At 47.2% G+C, this 22194-nt stretch overlaps 2 protein-coding genes across 6 annotated transcripts in view; one reads left to right on the forward strand and one right to left on the reverse strand.

Moving 5' to 3' along the window:
• The window catches only part of ST6GAL1 (ST6 beta-galactoside alpha-2,6-sialyltransferase 1), a 123341-nt gene extending 118809 nt beyond the window's left edge, over positions 1-4532 (reverse strand). Inside the window, exon 1 of one of the 5 annotated variants that reach the window (XM_072752489.1) lies at positions 4376-4532. The gene's annotated coding sequence lies outside the window, so the exon portion shown is untranslated. Of the gene's footprint in view, positions 1-2404; positions 2939-3554; positions 3743-4089; positions 4267-4375 lie in introns of those variants that run through there. The other 4 variants (XM_072752490.1, XM_072752487.1, XM_072752491.1 and 1 more) reach the window with 4 other exon arrangements.
• Positions 1-22194, forward strand: part of LOC112926210 (uncharacterized) — an 82800-nt gene that overhangs the window by 7154 nt on the left and 53452 nt on the right. The window contains exon 2 of the mRNA XM_026007189.2: positions 2450-2770. Coding sequence (XP_025862974.1) covers positions 2450-2770 — 321 coding nt within the window. The remainder of the gene's footprint in view (positions 1-2449; positions 2771-22194) is intronic.

A 22194-nucleotide genomic window follows, 5' to 3' on the forward strand; every position in this document is an offset into this window, starting at 1 on the left:
CCCACCCCCACAGGTCAATATTGAGATGAATTAGATCTATTTTCTGTGGGTTTCTGAGGACAATTTCTAAAAGGGAGATCCAAATGTGTTCTGAGCAAGAGTGACAGGGCACAGAATGGATCTGCCTCTTTGTAACTCCGGGTCAGCAAAGGACCCCACCCCCAGCCTGCCTGCTTACCAGTAAATACGAAATGGATGAATGGAATCACTTCAGATTGCACAACCTGGGCACGAACGTTATAGTTTCCCTTTTTGTTTGTTTTTTTACTAGGTTTATTTACCTTAGAATCGCATATGCCTCACAACCACTCATGGCCCCTTTACAATTTGGCAGACATTCACACCTCTTTGCTAACTAGGTAGGGCCTCCTATTTTAAGCAGGGTCTCCTATTTTACCCTGTGGGGTTACTCTCCCACCAACATTCTCTACCACCTACAAAGCGGGTGAGTACCCAAGCCTGCCAAGAGGTCTGAGCGGTCATAAGCATGCGTCACATGACTTGATACCCAAAACAAGTCCAGGAGACACAGACCCAATCTTCCCCTCACATTATCCAATCATATCCTCACAGAACACAGGAGAGAAGGGTTGACTCAAACCCGCTCCTCTGATTCTAAGGCGTAAGCATCTTCCATCCCACTAGCACAGTCTGTGCAGAGACTGGGCAGGAAGGACGATCAGTGCACTTCCTAAGAGAGGAAACTGCAGCCGCTAAGTGGGGTCTCTGTTTTCTGGCTTCTTGTTGCCTTTTGCTTTAGGATTATGCTCAAGGCAGCTCCCTGCTGGGCAAGCAAGCAATAGACAGGGAAACACGGAGGAGGCCAGGACCAGGGTAAAGTAAATGCTAACTATGATGATAACGTGATGATAACCATAATCTTCTTTACCATAGCTACCACGGGGATCCAGGGCTTTGTTTAATAACCAATACCTATTTAAATCCTTAAGGAACTCATTCTCTGACTTAGAGGGTGTTGTTATAGCAACCATCATAACTTTGACTTTACTCTGGGGTGCCAACAACTCATTTGATGCAACGGTTTTCCTTTTACACAAAAAGAAACACTAAAAGCAGACACCTGGCTGCATGTCCTGGGGCAAGTGATTTCTCCTCTTTGGGGCTCACTTTTCCCATCTGGAAAAGAAAAGGGTCTGGCCAAATGATTTCTGAAGTTCCTTATAAGGCGAGCATCCTGATAAGAAAACTATACTCCCAGGCCCTGTGGAATGACCACAAACACGAAATCCTCTAGAACCCCTAAGAAAAGAAACAAGTGTAACCGGGAGATAACAGGGACAGGACATGAGCTCTGGGGAAACCCGGAGCGGTTTTTTGGTTTGGGTTTTTTTTCTTTTTTTTTTTTTTTTTTTGGTTTTCCAACTTTCCCACTGCCAAATATAAAAATAGGCAGCTAACTTCCACAGAACTCTCAAAAAGAATTTAATTAAATAAAATCAATGAAAACAATGCTTTGTTCTCCCACAAGTGGCTCAGGAGTAGCCCGCTTAAGAGACACTTTCTTGCCTGCAGGGCTGATGTCAACAGCCCCATGCTTAAGCCCAAACAAAGACCTCCTGGCACAGGGATGAGAGGCGAAAACATCTAAGTCTCCACAGTTGGCCCCATTCCAATCTGAGGGCAAAGGGGCAGCGGGTAGAGAAAAATAACTAACCTTATGAAAGGCTAGGACGAGAGTCAAGAATTACTAAATCTATTTTTTCTCAAATGAATAAAGCACTCTTGAAAGGGATAATGGAAGGGTGCAGCTTTCAATCTGAATTACTTTCTTTGTTTAACTCTGTTCTGCCTATGGCCACTGACTTTTGACCACAGAATCCTGGTTTTGCCTTCCGTGGCTGGCAAGGCTGGGAGGGGCAGTATGGGAGTTGGGAGACCCATACTCAAACCCTGTTTCCGATTTCACTTGTCTTGAACTCAGATAAGCGGCTGCACCTTGCAGGTCTCCATTTCCTGCTTGTAAAACAAGAGGGTTCACCAGATGCCCCTCTAGATCTGCAGGAACAGTGGGTTAGGGCTGACGGCCCTCGGGTTCTCCCCAGGGCCGGGCTGAATGAACCCCCATAGGTACCGGCAGCCCCACTGCTCAGCGAGCACCGAGCACCGAGCACCGTCTGGCAGGGGCGCCCCCACTCCCGCACACCCACCACCCACTCCCACAACCCGAGGGGCTCACCTCTGCACCAACACCCTCCCCTAAGAGGCCAATTCGCCCTCCCTCCCACGTCCCCACTGCCAGAACAGGTCTGATGAACTAAACCTGCCAAGCTGAGCAGAGCATGTGTGTAAGCAAAGAAAAAGCCAAACCAGCAAGAGCCCTCTCTTATCAGGACCTCAGAATTTCGCTCAAACTGATAGAACTGAAAGATACGAGCGTCCCTACCCAGCACTGGAGGCCTCGCGAGCCTCGCTCGTAAAAACACCTAAGAAGCCCCCAGCCTAAAGGGGCCGAGCACACCCGGGCTGGCTCTTGGCAAGGAAGGGACCAACGAGGCACAGCGCAAGGCAAGGCCGAGACCGAGCCCGCGCCCTGCCTCCCGGGGCGCTCCCTCCGCAGGCCGGAGGCTCGCGGTCTCCCACGGGGCCGTCGCCCGAGGGCAGGGCCAAGGGTGCTGGGCTCCGTCCTGCCTCGCTCAGCGCGGGACCCGCGGGCCCTTGATTCCAGCCTGGTCTCCGACGTGCGGTGGGCGCGACGGGCTGTCCTGGTCACTTCAAGGACGCATCGCGGCCGGGCAGGTCTTGGCCTGGGGTAAGCTCTTCTGTAACTGCTCCCGCGTTTCGTTTCCCCTTTAGCCGGGCAGTCCGGCCGGAGGCCCGAGGGTGCCTCTCGGGGTCTCCGCGGTCCTCCGGCAAGCGGCGTCCCCAGCGCGGCTCGCTGCCCCCGGCTCCGCAGGGCCCGCGGGGCGCGGGGGTCCCCGGCCGGGGCGCACGCGCGTGTTGGGGCGCCTGAGCCCACCCCCGCCGCAGGCCTCAGTTTCCCGGTCCGTAAGGCCAGAGCCGGAGGTTGCGGGGGCGGAGTCTGCGAGGCGTCCCACACCCGACCCGGGCGCGGCGGAGAAGCGGGGCTCCCGGGGGCCGAGCGCACGTGGGTTTGTTGTGGGTCCGCAGCTCGCGGAGCCCGGGGGAGCAGGGCGGTCCCGGCCCGGACACACGCGCGCGCACGCACACCCCGGCCCGCCCGCGAGACCGCTCAGGCGGCGCCGGGCACCGGCTCCGAGCGCCCCCCCGCGCCCCGCGCCCCCCCTCCCCGCGCCCCGGGCTCCGCGCCCCTCCCGCAGCCCGCGCCCCGCCGCCCTCCCGCGCCCCGGGCTCCGCGCCTCCCCGCGCCCCCCCCCCCCGGGCCCCGCGCACCCCCCCGCGCCCCGGGCTCCGCGCCCCTCCCGCAGCCCGCGCCCCCCCGCGCCCCGCGCCTCCCCGCGCCCCGCGCCCCCCCCGCGTCCCGGGCTCCGCTCCCCCCCGCGCCCCGCGCCCCGCGCCCCGCCGCCCGCCCCCGCCCGGCCCGGGCCCCCGCCGCCCCGCGCACCCCGACTCACCCGCGGCGGCCGCTCCGCCCGCTCCGCGCCCTCGCCGGCCGGCGGCCGCTCCTTTTGTTAGCGCCGGGCAGTGCCCCAGGCGCCCTCGCCAGCCCGGCCCGGCCCCGCGCTCCCCTCCCCCAGGTGCCGCCCGACTCCGCGCCCCGCGGCCGCAGGGGAGCCGGGCAGCTGCGAGCCGGGAGCCGGGTCCGGCAGGAGGGGCTGCTGGGACGAGGGGGGCCGGGGCTGAGGGTGGCGGGGCCCGCGAGGGAGGGGAAGCGCGGCGGAGGGGCGGGGGAAGCGGCGGGCTCCGTTATGCAAATAGTCGGGCCGACGGGTGGGTCCCGGTCACACGGCGCCCAAGCCCCTGGCGTGGCCCTGGGGCGCTGGGAAGCGGGGCCGGGGCCGGGGGTGCCGGGTGAGCGCGGCGCGCGGTGCCCGACCCTGCCTCGCGCTGGGGAGGTCGCCGCAGGGACGGGGGAGGGGCGAGGCCTGCGCGGGGATCCCGGGCTCGCTGCGCTCGCAGCCCGCAGGTCCCCGACGGGCTTGTGCTAACCGGCGGGAGCTATGAATCCTGCTCTGCTGCCGATCGACCGCGCGACCCGGAGCAAGTCCCTCAGCCTCTCGGAACTATTGTCACGTAGAGTATGAAGCCACGAGATCCCTTTCACGGGCTTTGACAAGCACCTGCCAACATCGGGCGTGGCACGTCCTAGGTGCTGCCGAGCACCGCAGACACAGAAGGGGAACCTGGGCCGGGAGCTGCCTGCGGGCGGGGGCGCGAGCCCTGAGGTCGGGGCGGGGGTGAAGGCCGCGGGCGCTTTCCTTTCACCGAGGCTGACCTGGGGCTGCGCGGGGAAGGCCAGAGGAAACCGCAGGCTGAGCAAGCGTCGCCGCTCTATACTTACTAACCACCCCTGCCGCCTCTCCAGTCCCCTAGAAAGAAGGATGTGACTACCAACAGCAGTCATCATCACCCAGGTGGATTCTGGGCACCCACTTGGCGCCAGGCTCCGTGCTGGAGGGAAGGGAGGAGTGGAAGGGAGGCTGGGTCCCCTGGGGACACGATGTACCGTGGGTGAAGCCCGGACACAGAACTCCCCCTCTCTCCAGATCGAGGTGACCACTCCCCACCAGCAGCTTGAGAAAGGGGAGCTCACATCCTCATCTCAACCCCATCACCCTTCTTCCAAATCCTGCTTCCCCCTTTCCCAGATCCCTGCCCCCTCTCGGCTGCTGAGGAGCCTTACTGCTCAGTACAGAGCTCCAGGTGGAGGAGGTGTCAAGCAGGGTGAATTCAAATCTCTATGGCCCACTCGCTGTGCGTTGGTTGGAGTCCCTCAACCTCTGAATCCCTTTGGACCCCTTTCCTCTTCTGTATCATGGAGATACTAATGACAGTGTTGTTCTCACGATTATGTGAAACCATCTCTAGGAAGCATTTAGCCCAGTATCTGGCATATAGAAGGTGCTCATAACAGTATAATGTATGAGTGAGTAAGTGCAAATAGGCAAACTCAGAAGACTGTTTCTGGGAGGATGCCATATTGAAGATTTCAGACTTTATTCTCAGAAAATTGGAAACTCTTAAAAAGATTTTATGCAGGGGCATGGCATGCATCCTTGTGTTTTATGCTGATTTTTCTGACAGCTTACTGGAAAATGGATGGCAGGAGCAGGGACTGCGAGCACAGAGCACAGGGACCAGCTTGCAAGCTGCCATCAGGGGAGACATAATAGGAGCTGAGGCAATGACAGCAGGAATGAACAAAAGACATGCAAATAATACCCGCCATTTGGGGAGTAAAAGCACTTTGCCTTATTATATCGTCTCTCCTTGTTGTAAGATATGCGATGGTGTTAGCCCCATTGTATGCATGAGAAAATTGAAGTCCAAGAAAAATGGAAGAGCTAGACTTTGAGTCCTCTTCCATATCAATGGAAAGCCTTAATCGTTTCCTTCCTCCGTATCACTTTTGTGTCAACACGACTTAAGTACCAAGAACAACTGAGCCCTTCATAGTCTCAGTCAAAAGAACATGCGACTCTTGAACTGGGAGCTGGTGAGTTTGAGCCCCCACGAGTATAGACTATAGAGATTACTAAAAATAAATAAACTTTAAAAAAAAAAAAAAGAAACGAAGAACAAGAAACAGGGGAGAGGCTTTTTTCTAGAAGGTTCTCCAGGGCCCACCCCCACAGTACTCTTTACAAGGAGAATTACAGCCAAATGATGGAAGAAGCTCACTCTGGATTCTTACAGAACCCTGGTGACCAGAAAGGACATGAAAAGCCCAAGAAGTTTCTGGGGCTATGAGGCAGATGGGCAGGCAGGTGGGGAGGTAGCTCTGGGAGATGTCCAGGGTGGGAGCATCTGTGGAGCCATTCCCCTTGGGGGCCACTCCCTCCAGGTTGCAGCTGGGGCCTTCCAACCTGTCAGCGAGAGGCAGGAGGCACGTGGTCCTGTCTGGAAGGCTTCCCCAGGTATTGTCTCTGGGGCTCCTACCTTGACAGACTATTTTTCTTTAAAGTACAGGAACCTAACTTCCCTCTGGACACTATCTCCAGCTCCCTCGCCACCCCCCACCCCATGAACTCAGTCTCTGCTCATGAATAATACTTTAGGTAATGCCTTTCTTGGTCACTGTTTTAGGCAGATGACCAGCTAAAACAAATAACGCCCTACTTTATAACCTTCATTTGCAACAATCCACTCACAGACAGTATTTTCATAGCATTCTCGAATTGGAGGTGGTGCTATTACACAGTCTTGTAGAGACGAAAGGAAGCACAGGCAGTTGAAAATATCCTCCCAAACCCTTCTTCCTCATCCCACTCTAGATGCTCACATAAAACCTTCGATGGCCCCCACGGTTCTTTTCTGCACACCTTCAGCACCCATTGTCCAAGATAAGGGTGGGCTCAGGGTGACAGGAACTGCCCTGTGGTCTGTCTGCACCCCCTACCTTGGGTCTCAGTGCCCTCAGCTTCAAGGATAAAGATACCAAACGCAAGCCAAGTCTATGGAACCCAAGTCAGAAAACAGGAATAGAGCAGCACCACCTCTAAAAGAACCACACTAGGGGGCAGAGGCTGGACACTAGAGAGAGGCCTCCTGGGAGGACCACAGCCACAAGGTGGCAGGGAAATGGCTGCCCCAACCGCGCCTGGTACAACAAGCAGTGGCCTTGTGGCCTCAAGACCTCAGAGTATGATCCGGGCATAGTGTGAGCAGGCATGGTCAGAGAAATGGACGTATGTGTGGGCACAGGTGTCGTTGGACTGCACTTCACCCAAACAACTTCACTGTCCAGCGCTGTCCTAGGAGATATGAGGAGAAACCAAGTCTCAATTCACAAATCATTTCTGTTTTGGTAAAATATCTTTTGGCTCATAAATAGTTAATAATTGCCATGTACTGAACATCTACTATGTGCAAGACAATCTATGTGCGTGTTCTCATTTAATCCTCACTTGGGGAAGGGGGTATCATTCTAGAACCCTGGTGCACCTAAGTCCTCTTATGCTACTCCTCTTGTTCTTGCCTCAAGGCCAATCTTAGCATGAAATTAATGTACGGGAGGCAAAGGGATGGCTACAAATCTCACTGTAAGAACCTTAAAAAGTGAGAGAGGTCTTTCCTGCAGGTTTCTTAAGGAGACAGCATGGTGTCACACCAAACGTCAAGACGCAAGGCTTCCTAGATATCTGCTTACAACGTCCCTTTCTCTGATGTTCTACTCCCGACATCACCTTCTCAGAGTTCTCCACCTGCCTCCTCAGCATCCCTCACCCTCCCGTTGTTTCTCCAGCTCCCTCCCACCTCTCAAGTCCTACCCTCTGGAGGTCTCCCTTAGTTTGAACCAGCCTCTCTCAGTGATTCCAAAAGGTATGAAAAAAAAGAGTGGGAAGCTGCAAAACAATAAGAAAATGCACATGAATATAGATCTTTACATTTACAAGTGGCTTGCATAGGCATTACCCCACTCGAGGTCTTTTCGGACTCACAGCAGCCTGTGAGGTGTGGGTATGGCTCCTTATCATCCCCACCCACAGATGACAAAACTGAGACTCAAAGGTAAAGCAAGTTGCCTAACATCCATCACTGGGTATTGAGCCATGCCCTGAAACCAAGGCCTCCTTCATACCACGTGTGGCTCAAGGCTGCAAAAGCCTGAAGGAGCACATCAAGCTGTCAGTAATAGTTCACAGGCTGCTGGGAACTGCTGCCCTGGTGCTCCGGGCCAGGACTCAGAAGCTATGCCCAGGAGACCACATTCCCCAGCAATGCAAGGAAGTGCAGGGGCAAAAGGACTCAGAAACCAAAGATGCTTGTCATAAATTCTCTCAAAAAGATCTAGGAAATTGGCTTCTCTCGAGGGACTCCTATCAGAACCAAAGTGGAAGCTGCCTCCTGAGTATTTATTACTTGAGGATGACCTTCAGAACCACCCACAGTGATGGTCAGGCTTTGTGCAAGACACTGTGTGGGCCAAGGAAAGGTCTCTGAAACGAACAAATGTTTTGAGGGGAAAAGAATCAGTGTCTGATGCCTGTTGGTGATTTTGCCCAAACCTGCCTCCGTAGGGCCTCCGGTTTTTAAAAGGCTATTTTTAATAGTTGTTTTCTAATTTTACAGATTGAGTTTGCCTTAGGAAATTTAGGAAAGTCAGACCAGTCTAAAGAAGCAAGGGGGAAATACCGTCAGCCCAGCTGCTACAGGTAGAATTAACCTTTGGCCTATTTTCTTCTAGTTATTTGCTATATGTTTTCCTACAATTTTCCGTAGTGGAGATCATAAGATGTTTAATGATACCCAGCTTCTCTCCCCCATGCAGAGGATAGCATAAGCATTTCCTATATGTATGTCATAATAAATTTTTTCATTCACGTCAGCCCTTATTAGATGCCAGGCAAACATTCTCAGGCAAGTTGTTACGGTTTGTTGCACCATTTGTTGGCTGTCGGAGGGACAAGTTAGGGACTCAGAGTAGTTACTGACTCTGGAGTCAGGCTGCCTGGGTTTGAATCCTGATTCTGCTACATCCTGGTTGCGTGGCCTCGGACAGGTTCATTAACCTCTCTGGCTCCACCTCCTAACGTATAAAATGAGGATAGTGGTATCTACCTCACCAAGTGGTTCTAAAGATGAAATGAGTTAATTACATGAAAAGTGCTTAGAATAAGAGATGTCACGGTAAGCACTAAGTAGGAGCTATTAGCAATATATGCTGTATGTGGTAGCGTCATAAATTATTCAACTCTTCTCCTGCAGCTGGACATTAAGGCTGCTTTCAATTTTTCCACTATTATAAATAGTCCTATAAACCATTGACTGCATGCATCAGGGAAGAAAAGGCAGATTGAAAGTCTGCTGTGAAAATATTTGAATGCCAAGATAAGGCATTACAAATTAAGAAATTCGGGATAGGGATCCCTGGGTGGCCCAACAGTTTAGCGCCTGCATTCGGCCCAGGGCATGATTCTGGAGTCCCGGCTTCGAGTCCCACATCGCATGGGGTCTCCCCCTACATGGAGCCTGCTTCTCCCTCTGCCTGTGTCTCTGCCTGTCTCTCTCTCTCTCTCTCTCTCCTCTCTGTGTGTCTCATGGATAAATAAATAAAATATTAAGAAAGAGAAAGAAAGAAAGAGAAAGAAGAAAGAAAGAAAGAAAGAAAGAAAGAAAGAAAGAAAGAAAGAAAGAAAGAAAGAAAAAGAAAAGAGAGAGAAGAGAAGAGAAGAGAAGAGAAGAGAAGAGAAGAGAAGAGAAGAGAAGAGAAGAGAAGAGAAGAGAAGAGAAGAGAAGGAAATTCGGGATAAACAACCCAGGAGAAAAACTCACCTCGGAAGGAAGCCTCCAGTCAACTCGAAGAGATGACATTTAATTCTATGTATGAACATTTGTTGAGCTCTATGGACCAGGAGGGGTCTAGGCCACACCAGGAAACATGGAGATGAACAGCAGACAAACAAGAGACAGGCCCGACTCTCCAGGACCTTCAGACCTTCAGGCAGTTACAAACATGTCGCAACTGTTAGGTCCAGGAGTAAATTGTCACTGCGACATACTTCTACCTTGTCACCTGTGTGGACAAGGATCACAAAACGCCACATTTCAAATGACCAAGACAGCAGAAAGTATGAATTCGACCAGTCTTTCCTTCACGCCCTCATTGAGAAGGCTTGATCAAGAATGCCTGTTTCTCAGAAGTGTTGTGACACTAGAGATGGCATTCATAAAGCTCTTAATATAGTGTCTGGTACGTGGTAAAGGCTCCAGAAACTAATAGCTGGGACACCTGGATGGCTCGGTGGTTGAGTGTCTGCCTTTGGCTCAGGGCATGATCCTGGCATGGAGTCCTACATCGGCCTCCTCAAAGGGAGCTTGCTTCTCCCTCGGCCTATGTCTCTGCCTCTCTCTGTGTCTCTCATAAATAAATAAATAAATAAATCTTAAAAACAAAAAAAGTAATAGCTGTTCGTTCCTGAGCACTTGCCAAGTGCCAGGCACTGCGTTAAGTATTCTCCAAACATTCCATCACGGAACACTTACCACAACCCCATTAGGCAGAGACTACCAATTTTATTGCTCATATTTTATAGATGAGGAAACAAATAAGTTAGGGACCTAATCAGGGTCACACAAGGAAAAAGTGCTGAAGCTGGATCCTTAACCAAGGTATTTGGTTAAATTAGGGCAAGCTAATAGCCAGGGCTAATTCTGGTGGTTAAGGCATTCAAAGGATCATGGCATTGCTTACTGTGCTTTGCCTATGTGTATTTTACACGTCTCCCCAAAGAGAGCTGACATTTCATGAGGGAAGCTGCACAGCACAGAGTGCCCCAACCTGTCAGTCAGCTGGCCTGAATTCTCTCTTCAACATTCATGTTCCAGACTGCAGAAACCAGACAAAGCACTTCCTCTTTGCTACTTTGTGAAATGAGGACAGTTGGACTAAATTAGTTGTTTCCCAGCCCAGTGGACCTTTCAAATCACATGCAGAAATCATTTAAAATACAAGTTCTATTCTCCACCCAACATTTCAGGGGTTCCGGGGTTGGACCTTGGGTATCTGTAGCTGTTAACATGGGTCCCCAGGCAGTGTTGATGATCAGTGGGATTGGCAGATGAGTCAACGAGGTTTCACCCAAGGCTCTTTCCAACTTTTCCCAGAGAAGTTCCTCCAACAGGATAAAAAGCCACCAACAATGCCTAAGCATGGCGGCACCCCATGACCAGAAGAGCCCTCTCTCCCAATATCCTGAGTGAGGGACCCTTTGCCAAGGGATTGTGAACTTTGAATGCTTTAGACATGACTGCAGCCTCAGCCACATTCTTGTTGACCATCGTCCCCAATAGTTAATGGGCCTCCAACAGCTGGACGATAACCTTTGGAAAAGGTCATATTTTCCCATCACTGGCATAGCTCCTCAAGGTCAAATGTCTCCCGGAGAGCTGCATCAACTTCCCAGACCTTCGTGTGTAGGGTACAACACAAAACCTTTGGTAGCTTCCCAGGAGAGCCCTGAATGTACAGCTGCCGCATTACCCTGTCATGAGTTGGTGCGGGGATTGGTGATTAAATTTAATCTATAACAAGCTCCGCTAAGGTCTAAGTATGTGCACAATCAGATAGGCATTTGAGGAGCACCGACAAGCCTCATACAGGAAGTAGCCCCTGAACAATGCCACATTATCCATTACAGTCTTCCTTCGCTGATATCATAAAACACTCAACTGTCAAGTTCAATTAGCAAGTAGGTGGTCTATAATGAGAATAACAGTTTGTATCTCTCAACCTAAATGGCTCAGAGCACTACAGAGTCATGACCTGAAGGCCTCAGAATAACTCCATCCAGAAAGCAGGGACATCAGGGCAGGGCCACTTAGCCCAAAGATTTTTGTGTTCCTGAGGGAGAAGTAGGAGTGCAGGCGTTTGTGTTAAATATATACCATTGTATTAGAAGGGTTATATCAAGTTGGCCTGGGGTCCTATCAAATGAGCTGTAATTCCAGGGTGCTTGGGATACCATCTATCGTACCTCTTTGGCCAGTTCCTCTGTGAGGCCTTTCTCAAACTCACAGAAAGGATAGAGGGTAGGAAACTCATTTCCTTGCCCTTGCCCTTTACAGATCCAAAGCTCCTAAGTCTACACCGAGAGTGAACTATACAGGAGAGATTTTTATTTGTAGAATCTGAAACTCATCTGATGGTTGGGTTAAGAAGGGGGCACAGTGCACCCACTTCATTTTAATCTATCCCCTTTAAAATGTGTTCCTCAATAAATAAAATCTCTTTTTAAAAAAAAGGGAGGGGGCACCTGGGTGGCTCAGTGGTTGAGCGTCTGCCTTTGGCTCAGGTCATGATCCCAGGGTCCTGGGATCGAATCTCACTCTGGGCTCTCCACAGAGAGCCTGCTTCTCCCTCTGCCTATATCTCTGCCTCTCTCTGTGTGTCTCTCATGAATAAATAAATAAAATATTTTTTAAATAAATAAATTAATTAAAATAAAATAAAATGTATTCCTCACTTAGAGGACTCCCACCCAAGGCGCTTTCCTATACCTCTTTCAATTTTACAGATAAATCCACTGAGGCCTAGAAACTCAAATGGCCTGCCATAGATTACCTAGCTAATAAGTGGCAAAGTTTGGACTACAACCTCCATCTTCTGACTCTGTTATAAATGTTAATAAGGGGCTGCAGGGCAGCCCAGAAAGTAGAGAGAGAACCAGAGACTTAAAAAGCAGAAACTGTTGTGGGCTAGCCTCCCATAATGAGACCCTTGAGAGGAATCAGGCCCTGCTCATTATTTTCTGACTTTACAGAGTGGTCAGGGATCATTAGGCTGGGTTTTCAGCCTGTCTCTTCAAAGGGCTAAGAAAAACATAGAAAGTGATAAATGGAGATGGTAGAGAATAGCCAGATGCCTGGTGGAATGTTATTGTTTCTGCTGGAAAGGAGGAAGTCACTCCATCTGAGATAGCTTTGTGTGAGCCTAGACCCCTGATGGTTCATTTCCTTCACCTCAGCGTTTTTGGCACAGAAGATGAGGCGGCGTTATTGCTTCTGAGATCTGGTGAGCTGGAAGAAATAATAATTCTCAGTTATTGATTACTGAGGTGAAATAGAGCAGGTTAAGATTAGGATCTGGATATTCCAGAATGATCTGAGAGGTAAGAATCACTTCCGCAAATTACTGAACCGGCAACTGAACTGTGCCATAGTTAATCCTCGCAGAGACCCTGTACGTGTGCGTCATTAAAGCATTTACAGAGGCACTAACTAAGGCTTAAGGAGTTTGAAAAATTGACCAAAGGCCACAGGTCTTGTAACCAGCAGAGCTGGGGATTGAACCAACCTGTGCATGACTTCAAAGCCATTCTTTAACAACTGTGCTCATCTTCAGTTTTTCCTTGGAGGCAAAGTGATGTGAGATTGGTCTGACTCATCTCCCCATTATCTCTGCCACTGGGCCTTGCTTATGCTTTTTCAGTTCTCTGAACTGCCCTCTTCACCTCACTCTGCCTGCATGGACACAAGCCCTCCTCTAATGTCTAATTCAACCCTGAGCTTCTGCAGGAAGCCTTGGGTCCAAAATCATTTCTTCCTTCTCTAAAGTCTTAGAAACACTTGCAGAATTTCTCAGGACTGTATTTTTTTTTCATTCATTAAATGTATAACTAAATGAGATTTGGGTTTTTATATATTTTCAAATAAATATGCATTAGATATTTTATGGAAATATCTATTTATATAAATAAATCCACAAAATAGGACAAAATTTGCTTTAACAGATTCAGAGATGTGAATTGATTCAGTTCAGAATCTTCTTCTAAGCTTTTCCCCAAATTTGGACCCAGAACCACAGAGGTGTGAAAGTGGGGGTCCCTTCTGGCTTCATCCATGGCCAGGAAACAGACTTACTCCGCTTAGTTGACAGTTTCCTCTCTGATCCTCTCCAAGGTCTTTAATAAAATTCCAGGAAGGCCATGCCTCTGCAGTGTGCCTCTCCAGCAGGCTACTGCCTCAGCTCATTCCCTAAATAACTAATGAGACAGGAGCAAACTGTTTGGTAATGGCACTTCAGCAGGCTTTGGGGTCAAGCAAAATGGAGTATGACCCCTGCATTGCTTTTTACTAGTCGGGTGGCTTCAGGAAAGACCCTTAACCACGCTGAATCTATAAATTGGGAGCACTATAGCATTGGAAAGATCAGAGTCAGGATCAGTAATAATACGATTATGTGCATCAAACGGGTACTCAAAATATGGCAGCTATTATGATTATTAGATGTGACCCCAATCAAATGGAGAGAAACAACTAATTTCCCTAGGGCCAATCCAGAAAAAAACATAAATGTTTTTGGTCTTACCTAAAATGCTTCCTTCTTCTCTTCTAATCCCACTGAAAATTAAACCCTGTCACTGCAATTACCTACTGTTTGTGTCTCTCCAAAATTCACGTGTTGAAAACTTAATGCCCCAGGTGATGGTATTTGGAGGTGGGCCCTTGAGAGGTAATGAGGTCATGAGGTTGAAGCCCTCATGAACAGGATACGTGCCCTTATAAAAGCTGCCTGAGGAAGCTCCCTTGCCCCTTCTACTTTGTGAGGACACAGCAAAAAAGATGACCCATCTATCAACCGGGAGGCTGGCCCTTGTCGACACTGAGCCTGCTGGCGCCTTAGTTGTGGACTTTTCTGTCTCCGGAACTGTGATAAATACATTTCTGTTCTTTATAAGCCACCCAGCCTCTGGTATTTTAGTTATAGCAGCCTGAACAGATTAAGATACCTACTTTATGAGATGGACACATGTCCATGAGAGAATTAGCATTACTTTTTAGTTTCTAAAAGATTGCTGCTCATTGCTCATATCTGACATATTGAAAAAAACAATATGGAGACAACATTCTCATGTTCAACCCTACAATGATAGGCCTTGGACTGAATCAGAGAGCTAGAGGCCACAGGAACTCTTGTGCTAGTAGTTGCTCATCGTCATGTGAGAAAAACCTCAGGTATTACTGGAGATTTTACTACATTCATAGAATGTCAAGGATTATCTCATTTTTCTTTTTTCTTTTTTCTAAGATTTTATCTATTTATGCATGAGAAACACAGAGAGAAAGAGAGGCAGAGACACAGGCAGAGGGAGAAGCAGCCTCCATGCAGGGAGCCCGACTTGGGATTCGATCCTGGGTCTCCAAGAACACCCTGGGCTGAAGGCGGTGCTAAACCCCTGAGCCACCCAGGCTGCCCTCTCATTTTTCTCATGAGGAAACAAGCACCAGCGTGGTAGAGAAACCTCTCCTGTGTTGCACAGTGACAGAGCCCCAAGCAAAATCAGATTTCTTTCACCCTTCCAACCATCGGTTTGAAGACATTACTGAGTACTCCTTGCACACTAGCTCTTAGGGGTGCCAGGCAGCAGGGGCCAGGACTCCAGCCCTGTATGAGCTCACAGGATGAAGAAAAAAGAGTCACGGCCATAAGGGAACAGCTCAAGACTTTTATGATCGAGAGCTAAGTGGGGCACCCAGGCCTAAGCAAACTCCATGGTGCAGGAAGCATATTTGTTTTGTTCACTGTTCCATCCCTAGTCCCTAGAATAGTTCAACTGAGGCAGCACATATAATTGTTAATGCAGTTAATGGACTCTGGAGCCGCGGGAGCTGGAGTTGATTCCCACATCACCCAAGGAATAGCTGAGCAATCTTGGGTGAGTGACTTAATCTCTCTGAGCCTCAACTTTCCCAAAGTAAAGCATTGATAGTACTATAAAGATGAAATGCAATAATCTACATAAAGTACTTTTAAAAGTGCCAGGACAGGTGGGGCGCCTGGGTGGCTCAGCCGGTTAAGCATCTTGGATGCTTCAGCTTGGATCCTGATCCCAGGGTCCTGGGCCCGAGCCCCATGTTGGACTCCCTGCTGAGCTTCTCGTCTCTCTGCCCATCCCCTACCCTACCACACCCCCATGCTTACGCTCAATCTTTCTCTCTCAAATAAATAAATAAATAATTTAAAAATATATATAAATAAATAAGTGCCAGCAAAGGGTAAATATTCAAAGGATATTAACTTTAATTATTATTCTAAGCAATCACATTATTAGGGAAGATCTATATATAAGCATACTTGTGATATCAAGTGATACTTGATGAATAAATGAATGAATGATGGGATGAAGTGAATGAATGCAATTGGAGTCAGAGAAGGAAGGAATTTTTGCAGACTGAAGTGCTTGGGGAAGGTGTCCTAGCAGAAGCCTGACCTGAGGCAGGCATTTAAGAAAGTGTAGGATCTGGGCAGGATGAAACAGAAAGAGAAGAAAAACTCTTACATTTCCAGAAGATCTCTTAGGCAAAGACTTAACATCTAAAGATGTTTACTAAAGTGTTAATTTTTTTTTCTTTAAAGTTTGGAAACAGCCTAAATAGCCACAGAGAAAAATAAAATTTGATAAACCTATAAAATAAATTACTTTTAATCCATTAAAATATTTTCAAATAGTGAATAACAAATATGTTCAGATTATAAAACAAAAAAAACCCACCACACACTATACACAGTATAATCTCAACTAAATAAAAATATACATTTGCATATAAAAGGAAAGACAGATAATTATCAAAATGTTAGAAGAGAGGAATATGGATAATTTTGTTAAATCTTTCCTAGCTTTTCAAACTGCCTACAATAAGCAGGTATTATTTTAGTAATTGTGTTTAGTTTTAGTTGTGGTAAAATATAAAATTTGCCATTTTAACCATTTTTATGTGTCCAGTTCAATTAATAATATTTTTGAAGACTTGTATTTTTCCCAGGTGAACAAGAGTCCCAGGCCCAGGGCCATGTTCACACTGCCATCACGTCAGAGTGGCCTCCCCAGATGCCAAGGGAAAAACATGGCCAGCGCTCATGCCCCAACACCCCAACGGACCCCTTTGCCCTGGAAAACAACATTATGATTCTGGAACATGTAACTGCCTGCTGAGAGTTGGCACTTTGGGTCTCCTGTGTGGGGAATTATTCCTCCCTAAAGTCAGGGTGTTCACAGGCTGGTCATGTCTGGACAACAAGCGGCCTCCCCCATCCCCAGGCCTCTTCATTTTGTCTCTGATACTGCTCCACACGAATGCAACTTTCAGCCATTTCCTCCAATGCTCCCAAATGGGGTGGGGGGAGGTTCCCCTCAGGCTCCAGAATCCCCAAAAGTTCCTTTGTTTCTCCTGGAAAGTATACAAGGTAGAGATATGGAGCCTCTTCGCCTACTTCTCAAGGGTTGGCCTCATGCTGCAGCTTGCATAATGAATCACCACCTGAGTTAGAATACCTTGGGAAATAGAAGCCTGGCCAGAGGGAAGAGCTTCCTGGCCTCAGGCCTGTGTGTCAGCGACGTGCCCACGTCCAACGGGAAAATGCTTGTCTTGAAATTGCTCCTCGGTTTCCCTATAATTCCACCACCTTTTACATCCATTCTCTTCCTCTGCTGTTTTCATGAGTCTAATTCATTTATTCAACAATCATTATTCACCTCTTTCATACACCAGGGACTATGTTAGGCATGAGATACTGCTAACAAAGGTAATGGCGATAATCTTATAAACTGCCAAGCACTGTGCTTAAAGTCTTTACCTGCATGATCCCGTTTAACCCTGATAACAACTCCACAAGGAAGGGACTGTTCCCCCATTTTACAGATTACAGAGCTGAGGCTCAAGAAGAATAAGACACTTGCACAGAAGAACTTCTGGGTAAAGGTGGTAAAATAACTGTAGATGAGAACATCTCTCTCTCCCAACAGTTAACACAATGAACAACAAAAGTCAAAACAGCAAAATAGCAAAAGAAATTATCAGTAATAAGCACCTGCCAGACCATGCTCTCCCACAGATAACGGCTGTATGCTCCGGATAAACTATGAATAACAACAACCTGAAGGCATAAGAGAATGAACAGCCTGCAAACAGGCTGAAATCAGCACCACATGCAGCAGCTAAAACTTGAGTTTTAAAAAGTCCACACTCTTTCTGGCCTAAGAAACCAGAGGCCAGAATATGCTGGAAAGCAAGGAGAAAGGAGGAAATATGGGAAAGGAATGATCCAAAGACAGAGAGCCCCAAAGTCTGTGTGTAAACTCTGACCAGGCTGCTGTGAGATCCCAAACCTCTCAAGCACAAAGCAGACTGAAAGTAACCACACCAAGGGGAGAGGAACTGGGTTGAGCTGCTTCCCCAAAGGGCAGCTTTGCAGTTTGGATCCACCTGAGTTTATTTGCTTCCTAAACCAAAGCATCAATTCTCTCAGAGAACTACAATAGGGCCTAGACTCTCCATAACATCAAATTCATAATGTCTAAGATATAATTCAAAATGAGTCAACATACAAAGAACCAGGGAATATAATTCAAGCTGAAAGGAAAAGACCACCAACTGACACCAACCCCAATATGATCCAGATGTTGCAATTAGATAAGGAGTGTCAAGCAGCTATTACCATTATGCTCAGTGAAATCAAGGAAAATATATCTTTTTTTTTTTTTTAAGAGAGACAGAGTGTGTGTTTGTGCAAGCAGGGTATGAGGAAAGGGCAGAGGGAGAGGGAGGGAAAGAGACAATCTTAAGCAGGCTCCATGCTCAACACAGAGATCCATAGGGCCAGGAGGCAGCGTGGAAGGGGAGGGTGGGCTCTATCTCATAATCTTGAGATCATGACCTAATCCAAAATCAAGAGTCAGACACTTAACTGACTGAGCCACCCAGGCGCTGCACTCCCAGGAGAATACACTTAATGAATGAAAGGCAGGAAATCACAGATGAGAATTAGAAACTATATTTTAAAAGAACCAATGGAAATGCTAGAACTGAACAATACAATGTTTGAAATTTAAAATTTCTGGATAAACTTTACAAAAAGTCAAAGAACTTGAAGTTAGCTCGATAGAAATGTTCTAAGCTGAAGAACAGAAAGAAAAAAACATTGAAAAATATGAACAGACCCTCAGGGACCTGTAGAATAATGTAAAAATGTCTACATATGTGTAATTTTAATTCTAAAAGTGGAAGAAAGAGAGAATGAGGGCAAAAAATACATATTTGAGGAAATAATGGTTTCCATTTTTCCCAATTTGTAGAAAGACATACATTTATAGATTCAGTGAACCCCAAACAGCATTAAGTGTAAATAAAGACACACAGAGGAGTATCCTAGTCCAATTGCTGGAGAAACTAAAGTTTTTGAAAGCAGCCAGAGCAAGGGGGAAAGATACATCCCATAGTGGAAGAATCATGTGAGCCCCTGTTGAATTCATATTGTAAATACTGGAGACCAGAAAGACAGTGGAGCATCGAGGGGAAAGAGAAAAGCAGCCCGTAGCAACCAAGAATTCTATATCCATTGAAAATATCCTTCCAAAACAGAGGCAAAATAAAGGCATTTTTATTTTTTTATTTTTTTTAAAGATTTTATTTATTCATGAGAGACACACAGAGAGAGAGAGGCAGAGACACAGACAGAGGGAGAAGCAGGCTCCATGCAGGGAGCCTGATGTGGGACTCAATCCCGGGTCCCCAGGATCACACCCTAGGCCTAAGGCAGCGCCAAACCACTGAGCCATGTGGGCTGCCCAAAATAAAGGCATTTAAAAAAAAAAAATCCACCAGCAACAACAAGGAAAGAGGTTCACGTTGATCCCCGGATGTTGAAAAGAAAGAACAAAGGAAGGAGTTTGGAGGTGGTGCCTCATGCATCGCGATCTCTTACTTCCCTCCCAAGAAGCAGTATGGAGGGAAACAGGTGAGAGGGCAAAATCCTGATAACATTCAGGCACTGGCGCACCCCTGTATCCATTGGGAGAGAATAGGACTGAGCAAATGAAAAGTCAGCTTGGAGAAAAATGGCAAGAAAACACTTGGGAGCAGAAGCCCCTGTATTCCACTGCAGGACCATGAGGGAGTGAGGACAGGTGCCCCGGGCTCGACAGTTCCCAGATCATGGTGCTAGGTTGGAGGCATGCCCACAGGAGTGGTAGACACAGCCAGAGGGCTGGCATGCATCCTGCAACTGGACATTCTAATGGGTCTCAGAACAGCACAGGTCCCCGGCCCTGCAGCAGGGCCACATGCAGCCCCGTCCACTCCCCAGGTCCTGCAACTACAGAAAAGTAGATGCAGCAGGCAACTCGCTGCAGCCCTCAAGCCAGAGCTCTGATGGCAAAGCAACTGAGTTTTAAATAACAGAGGAAGAGTTTTAAGAACTCACCCATATTTTTATATTGAACCAAATAATCCATGTTAGTTCTCAGGCTAAATAAAAAAGAAACAGGACAGAAACTGAAAATATTCCATATAGAGAAAAAAAAATCAATCCAGTCTGCAAGAAAACCTAGCCAAAACCAAGCAACAGAATACTCTGTGGATTCATCACTCTTCAGACATACATATTCTTTTTTTTTTAAGATTTTATTTATTTATTCATGAGAGACACAGAGAGAGGCAGAGACAGAAGTAGAGGGAGAAGCAGGCTCCCTGCAGGGAGCTCGATGTGATACTCGATCCCAGGACCCAGGGATCATGACCTGAGCCCAAGGTAGATGCTCAACCGCTGAGCCACCTGGGTGCCCCCAGACGTACATATTCTAATAAAGAATATGATTTTATTTTCTTTAAGGTTTTATTTATTTATTATTTATTTATTTATTTATTTATTTATTTATTTATTTATTTATGAGAGAAAGAGGGAGGGAGCACATGCACGCACATGCACATGGGCCAGGGAAGAGGCAGAGAGGGAGAGAGAATCTCGAACCGATTCTCTGTTGAGCATTAAGCCAAACTCAGGACTTCAGCCCAGGACCTGAGCCAAAACCAAGAATCAGAGGCTTAACAGACTGAGCCACCCACGTGCCCCAAGAATATGACTATAACAAAATCAGAGCACAAAGACAAAAGGATTAAGTAACAGTGGGAGATTAAAAAAGAGATTATAGTGCTACAGAGGCAAAGTGTATAGCCAAATCTGCATTCGCTCTAACAAGTCTAAATAATAATAATAATAATAATAATAATAAACATATAGCAGAAGAGATACAGCAGGATAGCAAATTATTTTAGTGGACAGAAGACTTGAGATAATCATAGTGAATACTGAGGGAAAGTACATGAAATTTGAAGCAATTAAAGAATAGGTGACAAAGACAATCTAACATAAAAATTACTGATGTTCCAGAGGTGAAGATTTACAATAATTAAGGGAAGAAACTGTAATATAGGAAAGTGTGATGGAGAGAAATTTCTCCAAAGTGTAAGAATTTAGGTTTTTAATCAAAAAGATATACCGTGGGGACGGCTGGGTGGCTCAGCAGTTGAGCGTCTGCCTTTGGCTCAGGGCATAATCCTAGAGTCCGGGAATCAAGTCCCACATCTGGCTCCTTGCATGGAGCCTGCTTCTCCCTCTGCCTGCATCTCTGCCTCTCTCTCTCTGTGTCTCTCATGAATACATAAGTAAAATTTTTTAAAAAGATATACTGTGTTCCAATAACTTGGAAAAAAAGAGATTTTTTAGATATATGCTTGTTAAGTTGAAGGATTTTAAAAAAAGAATTATTTAGATATCCAGGAAAAAAATCCAATCACCTAGAAGGGTGAAATTTCAGATTTTCCACGACAGTGTTCAATGGAAGAGGACAGTGGAATAACATCTGCAAACTTCCAAGGGAAAGAAGTATCCCCAAAATATTACATCCCACTGAAATGTCATTCAACTATAAACGCAAAAGGCACACATTCTCAAACATGCAAGAACTCAAGGAAAGAAGCATGCATGCTTGAGCCCTTCTTGGAAACACAAGCTTTACCTAATCAAGAGTTGAATAAGCATTAAACAACTTGGGGCGGGGGGTGGGTGGCAAAAACCCTGGTGGTGAGCAAGAAATCCATTTTTTAAAGATTTTGTTTATTTATTCATGAGAGACACACACAGAGAGAGGTAGAGACACAGGCAGAGGGAGAAGCAGGCTCCATGCAGGGAGCCCGACGTGGGACTCGATCCCAGGACCCCGGGATCATGACCTGCCCTAAAGGCAGATGCTCAACCACTGAGCCATCCAGGTGCCCCATGAAATCCATTTAGATATAAAAGCGAAGTTAAATAACAGAGAAGTGATAGAACAGAATTGAATGGAACAGAATGGTCATAACCTTTACAAAGAAATAATACGGACAAGCAAGACCTAGTAGGAGGGGAAAAAGAGGCAGGAAGAAGTGCTATGGTGCTGGTCTCATATCTTCTAGGAAGCCATCAGTTGGTGGTATCTAAAATTAAAATATGACAGTTTTGAAAGCATAAAAACTCCAGCTTCTAATGGTTTTTATCATCCTCTTTTCCCCCGAATCTGAGCACAGGAGCCAGATAGCAAGTAAAAATAGCAAACATTTATTGATGTTCACCATATGCTTATTGCCCTAAACTCTTTAGAGATTAATTTATTTAATCCTGTCCATAGGGTTAAGTCTATTACTAGCCTCATCTTACATAAGAGGAAATAGGACACAGAGAAGTTAACTAACCACCCAAAGCTAACAAGTCATGGAATCAGAATTTAAACCCTGATAGACTGGCTCCCCAGCCCATGTACTTACTGCCCAGTGAGCATG

The sequence above is a fragment of the Vulpes vulpes genome, chromosome 3 (genome assembly GCF_048418805.1).
Source record: "Vulpes vulpes isolate BD-2025 chromosome 3, VulVul3, whole genome shotgun sequence".
Classification (NCBI taxonomy): Eukaryota; Metazoa; Chordata; class Mammalia; order Carnivora; family Canidae; genus Vulpes; species Vulpes vulpes.